We start from the raw sequence: 6,000 nt of genomic DNA, 5'->3' as shown, positions 1-6,000 counted from the left end.
ACAAAAAAGGGTTGACTGTATTGTGAAGATATCGGTTTGTCCTGGCTAAGAAATTTATATCGGACTCCAGGGCCAGATATCCGGCAATGTGATAGAGAATTTCATTTGGCAGGTCTAGCAACAGCAGCATCGTGCCCCTTCTCAATTAGTGGAATAATTTTATTTGAAGTTTAGCGTTAACTTCAGGCCTTGTTGTCAGGGAATAAGCTCAGGCAGGCGGGCTAGCAGAGCTAATATGCAGGCAGACTACAGGTCAGGCTTTATACAGATTGATAGACAAGACGTAGCGTGAGAGCTACAACAGGGTCAGGATTAGGCAGGAAGATAAACAGCCAGAATCACATGCCAAAGCGGTCAGAATAGACAGAATGACACGTCAAGGCTGGCACCGTGACACTTTATAGGTGGAAAGGAAGACCGCAATAATTGTTTAAGAAAAGGTGGTCTGCTATCTTTGACCGCTCCAGCGCACAGATCTCCCCTGGTGCGACTAGACTACACCGTTACCTACGGAGCTATCTAGACAGGTTTAAGATATGCATATGGCCGGAGACCAGCCGGTACGGTCCGAGATGAGGCAGACACTGTATTGCCCGTTGCAGGCGCACACGAACGCGGACAGCATAAACCCACCACAGTTAAAACATAATCCTATTAAAACTGTCCAAGATATTAGCGATATAAAAACATACAACAGCCGGGATTCGCTGGTGGTTGTGACGGGTGCACATGGTCTGTTTGCGTTGCTTGAAAGCTGGAAGGATGTCGAACGGGAGCCATCGACGCCTTCCCAGGACGGACTCCCTAGCGACAACCCCCAGGCAAAGCCTGATCCGACTCAGATTCGTGCTAATTAGTGGGCTTGAAACATGGTCTTAGTTTTGTGGCCTGTTCCCAAACTGGTTGGGTGGGGAGTTAGGTTTTTTATCCGGTGACGCACGGTTTACTTCAGTTCAGGATTATTCAAGCAACAGGATCTTAATTTTCTTCGGTTTTATTTCTATTTCTCTAACTCTCTTGTTTTTAGAGATACATCTCTTAGCTACCGTGTGCTGGAATAAGATGATGCCTTCATTACGAGAATGTACGTTAGTATGATGAAAAATAGCTGAACTCTTAATTACATGTATTTATGTAGCTGTGAAATGACCTCTTGCTATGGAGGTTAAATGATCTCTAGTAGAACCTCGTTATATGGGTCTTGACATGGTTGACAGTAGTAAGATTGGCGGATTGACGGAGCCGTTGGAGACAGTCCTACACCATTACCGGGAGTAGACGCCCAGATTAGATGGCGAAGAGTCCAGATGGCTGTAATGATTAATTGAATCTGTGGCCCATATTAGAGCTGACCAACGAGAGTTCTGCAGCAGAGACATCATTACCTGAACGCTTATAAGCCAAACATTACATGCAATTCCAACGACTGCGATCACTGTCAACATGGTAGCGACGCCAAGCATTCGATAGGCTGCACGCGTGAGGCGTAACTGAGTCAGAGGCTTCTAGGTTGATAGAATGCTTGGACGTCTTGCGAAAGACAGAGCAGTTCATGAACTGCGACGCTGAATTTCAGTGTTTGATCAACCTAGAGGAGTATCTCCGTTGTGCCAAGTGCCGCAGCAGGCACTACAACTATTAGTTCTGAGGTTGCTAATGGTTTTCATTTTTTATAATTTTATTCCTTCCTTCCGCCGCCCCATCATTCTCCTTTCAAACTTCTAATATTGCATGTACAGGGCCAGGTGATATCACACGATGGGAGATATCCCTTAATATTAGGAACACCTACACAAATTTCCATGGCTTGAACAAGATAAAGCCGGTGCATAGCGCCAACGGAGTCATGTCGTACCTAAAGCTCAGATCCCTATGTCTTGGCCAATTGAATATGTTTAGATATGACAGATGCTCAGAGAAGTTAGTATGACATTGTCACAGTATTTAACATTCCTCTGAATTTGCCCCCCAGTTGGCTTAGTGGCCATCGTTACATTCAACCTCTTGGAACTTGAGGCTAATTGGTTGCTCGCCACCGATCGTACTAAAGTAACCATCACTTTTGATAAAAAATCCATTATTCCCGTTAGGTTGGCTGTTGCTACGCAACCTAATGTGACAGTGGGAAATTCTCCCCCAGTTATCAATGTCACAATCGCTCGACCCCTGGAATTGGACGTAGTTCTCATATGGTGGTTTGCCTGTATAGAGCAGTCCAGGCTGCCTGGCGACAATATAGTTCCCTCCAGGCTCCACTGTAGAGCCGTCAACATCCCACAGATAGAATTTTCCATTTTCCTTCACAGTTTGAGAGTCGGTATCCTGACGCTGGCAAGTATTTGTGCTGTGACACACTTTGAAACGCCTGCGGGTGTTTCCAGAACAAAATTTAAGATAATTCCACTTATCACCATCACCACCTAGCTCTCCGTGACAGCTGCTTGACAGGCGGTAACAGCGACCGTAACTGATAGGCAAGTCTGAAGCCTTAACCCGTACATGATCGCCCGTAATCACTTTTTCAGGAGAGGAAAGGCGTGCATCAGGGAATCTCGGATGATAGCCGGAACTTGAGTCTTCAAAGACCCCATTTTGAACTAATGGATAGGGGTGAGGGTTGGCATACGCACACCTAACAACAGCAGTCATGGCCAGCAAGGCCTTTAGCATGTAATTGGAGAACAAGGGCATTTTATTGGTACCAGCACGGGAGGCAATCGGGTCAAGACAGATTAAGGTTGAATTTTCCAATGATCTTGAAGATGGGTCACTTAAGTTAGGTGTTATGAGCATGCTAATAATTGAGGGCATCAGGTGGGCTTAAATCTTTTGCGCGGTGTATCAATGACGCATTAGAGATGGAGCACACGCCCGTACATGTAAAATAGGCATGCTGCATAGGCATGCTACATAGAGTCAAGATCGTCATACATTGCATGGGTTTGGTACAGCCTTACCCTGGCAGACTTGATGTCCCTCCGATTAGGTGCGGGTACTATGGCAAGTGGACCACGCTTAGTAGCATCTAAATGTCAGATATACGGCTAATCCCGAAGAGGAAATAGAGTACGATTGGTGAAAAGGTCTTATTTGAATGAATTGAGCTGGTTGGGCTCTTCTTGATTATTCTTCTTGGTTATTCTTGATTGATTATTTTGTTGTGTGCTCCACGGGGTTTTACCCCGATCCAGTCACATGATTCTGGTCCACCAACGGCCATATTATTTGACACACCCCCTCAGATTCGAACCTTTCCTTCCAATTTCAGCAACCTTGAAGCTATTCCGGGTCGAATCTGACATTCAGTCATATCCGTTCAGTGTTTCCATCAATCCCTTTAATTCCAGAGATGTTCCGTGGTCCTAGCTGATCCACAAACGGCTCGAATTTCTGCCGTGAGAGTGCTTTGGTGAGTCCATCTGCCAGCATCTTGTCTGTTGGTGTGTAGCTGACTTGGATTCTTCCTTCCAGAGCTTCCTGCCTGAGCCAATGATTATGGATATCCACGTGTCGAAGCCTTGTCTGAAGTCGGTTTATATCTTTATGCACAAGCCGGATTGTTTGGAGATTGTCACAGAAGATTTGAATCCGTTGGTCCTTCTTTCTCTTATCCAGTTGAACTCCAAGCTCTTTAAGCAGTCTGCTGATAAATATTCCTTCTCCAGCTGCGTGGGACAACGCTAGAAGCTCTGCCTTAGTGGTAGAAGTAGTCACTGTTGCCTGCTTGTTGGCTCTCTATCCTACTACTCCTCCAAATAACTGCATTATATATCCTTGCGAACTCTTTCGATCCTCCTTGTTATCCGCAAACGAAGCATCGCTGTACAGGATGAAGTCATCTCCACCCCCCAGTTGCAGCGCTAGGTCTTTCGTTCGTTTAAGGTATAAAAGGACGCGGTCAGCCGCAGCATGGTGTTCGTCGCTTGGATTGGTAAGAAAGCGGGATAATTTGGACACTGCAAAGGCTATGTCTGGTCGTGTGGTGACTGCTGTGTACATTAAGGAACTGTTCTTCTTCTAATATCTCTGAATACTTTGTCGTGTGGCTTGTCCGGTGTAAATAAGGAGCTCATCTCTGGTTATTGGGACAATATCTAAGGTTCTTGAATCCGCTAGGTTAGCAATCTTCTCTATATAAGAGGATTGACTTAGCCATATAATTCTTTTCTCCCGATCCCGGATTATCTCTATACCAAGAAACCACTGCAGTTTATCTCCGCCAGTCATCTTGTACTGGTTTTGGAGCTGATTAACAATTTGGTCCAGTATCTCTTGATTCTTGCAGCCCTTTTGGTATGCAAAGATTATGTCGTCAACATAGAAGAATACTAGAATACCACCATTTTAATCATGCAACATGGTTCATGAGGAATAGGATTAAATCCTAGGTCTTGAAGGGATTTCTTGAAGTGCTTTTGTCATAGTGATGGTGATTGCCTTAGTCCAAACAGGGCCCTTTTAAGCTTTAGGATTGTACCTGGCTTTTGGTATCCTGGTGGCATCTGCATAAAGACATCCTTATCGATATCTACATAGACAAAGGCGTTGGTAGTGTTATATTGCACTAATTCCAAGTCGAATCTTGCAGCTGTAGCCATTAGGATTCGGAATGATTGTATAGCCAGTGTTAAAGCATAAAGGTCTTCTATTTTCCTTTCTTGTTGGTCGCCGCGTACAACCAGACGGGCCTTGCATTTTGCAGGCTTCCTTTCTAGTCAAACTTGTACGCGTACACCCATTTGCAATCCAGGATTTGCCTGCCTTTGCATTTAGGATTATACTGGCTTATTTCTTGCCATGTACACATATCCTCGTGTCCCTTAAGATGATCTTTTTCAGCCTGCTTGAACTGCTTGCCAAGTGGATGATCCATAAGATCTTTGTGGTTAACCGGCTTAGGTGGCAAATCTCTGTGGTGCATATCCTTTTCAGGTCGTCGAAGCAATCATTCTGATTGTGCCTTAGTTGTTCTCTCTCCGGGTCGTTTCGGTTGAATTAATGGTGCAGCTAAAAACGATGCTTTCCATGCAGCTAAGTGCGATGATTCTTGATTAGATCTAGCTAGGGAACCAATAGTTAATAGCGAGGCTGGTTGAAGATATTCTGGCGTCTCCGGTAGTGTTAGATAGACCAGATCTTTAGCATCTTTCTAACCTATTTCTTTAGCCAATTCCATAGCTGATTGGGCCATATCCACCAGGAAGTCTGATGAATTAAAATATCCAACTACTTGACTCTCTTCTTGTTGGCTTGGTGGCGACATAGACTCTTCGGGAACCTCAATATTCTTGATTATCTGGTTGAAGTCCTGGATGGATATCTGCCGAAATTGATCCTGCATGATTGCTAGTTTGGACAGATCGCCAGAGAATTGCTCGTCTTCATTGAATATCACATCTCTTGTACGGATGACTCGGTTTAGGCGTGGAATCCAGATTCGGTAGATATTAGTGGAATCATATCCAACTAGATATCCAATATGCGCTCTTGGATTGAATCTCTGTTTCCGGTTTGACTTCTTCAGTGCTTCTGTGGTCATGGCGAAGGCTTTGCATCCATATACTTTTAGATGCGCTTGCTGAGGCTTTCTGTCATGGATTACCATGCCGTCTTGGTGCGCAACGTAGGTATGGAATCGATCGAAAGGCGTTTTCCAATTGGTTTGGTACTGAGGTGTTCGATTGGAAAGATAGACTGATGCACGTACAATCTCCGAGCCATAGAAATGCAGGTAATCTAGCATATTCCCGCATTGCTCGAGCCTTATCCTTTATTACACCCCCCTGAGCGCTCTGCACCACCGTTTTGAGCACTTGTATAAGGTGCGGAGGGCTCAATCTTTATAAAAATAAGGATCTGACTGCAGAAAGGCTGCAATGCGAGGCTTTTGGCCCACAGTTTCATTGTCACATTCAATAACCTGAACCTTTATATCCATTCGCCCAAGTGTTCCAAGTAAATGCTCAAAGCGTGGATAATTGAGTCAGCCGTTCGGTCCTC

General features: G+C 44.8%; 2 protein-coding genes across 2 annotated transcripts; one reads left to right on the top strand and one right to left on the bottom strand.

Moving 5' to 3' along the window:
* Positions 1-542: 542 nt before the first annotated feature.
* On the top strand, positions 543-857 carry ATNIH1004_007058 (uncharacterized protein; the record flags this gene model as incomplete). Its single annotated transcript, XM_033571685.1, has 1 exon — positions 543-857. The coding sequence occupies one exon, from the start codon at positions 543-545 to the stop codon at positions 855-857; it is 315 nt and encodes a 104-aa protein (XP_033425000.1).
* A 1,120-nt stretch (positions 858-1,977) lies between these two features.
* ATNIH1004_007057 (uncharacterized protein) lies at positions 1,978-2,691 on the bottom strand (the record flags this gene model as incomplete). The annotated part of the gene is made up of 1 exon (XM_033571684.1): positions 1,978-2,691. The coding sequence occupies one exon, from the start codon at positions 2,689-2,691 to the stop codon at positions 1,978-1,980; it is 714 nt and encodes a 237-aa protein (XP_033424999.1).
* Between the last annotated feature and the right edge of the window lie 3,309 nt (positions 2,692-6,000).

The sequence above is a fragment of the Aspergillus tanneri genome (assembly GCF_003426965.1).
Source record: "Aspergillus tanneri strain NIH1004 chromosome Unknown AapTan_7_pilon_pilon_pilon, whole genome shotgun sequence".
Lineage (NCBI taxonomy): Eukaryota > Fungi > Ascomycota > Eurotiomycetes > Eurotiales > Aspergillaceae > Aspergillus > Aspergillus tanneri.
The sequence above is the reverse complement of the archived record's forward strand: the minus strand, read 5'-3'. Positions and strand labels throughout refer to the sequence as shown.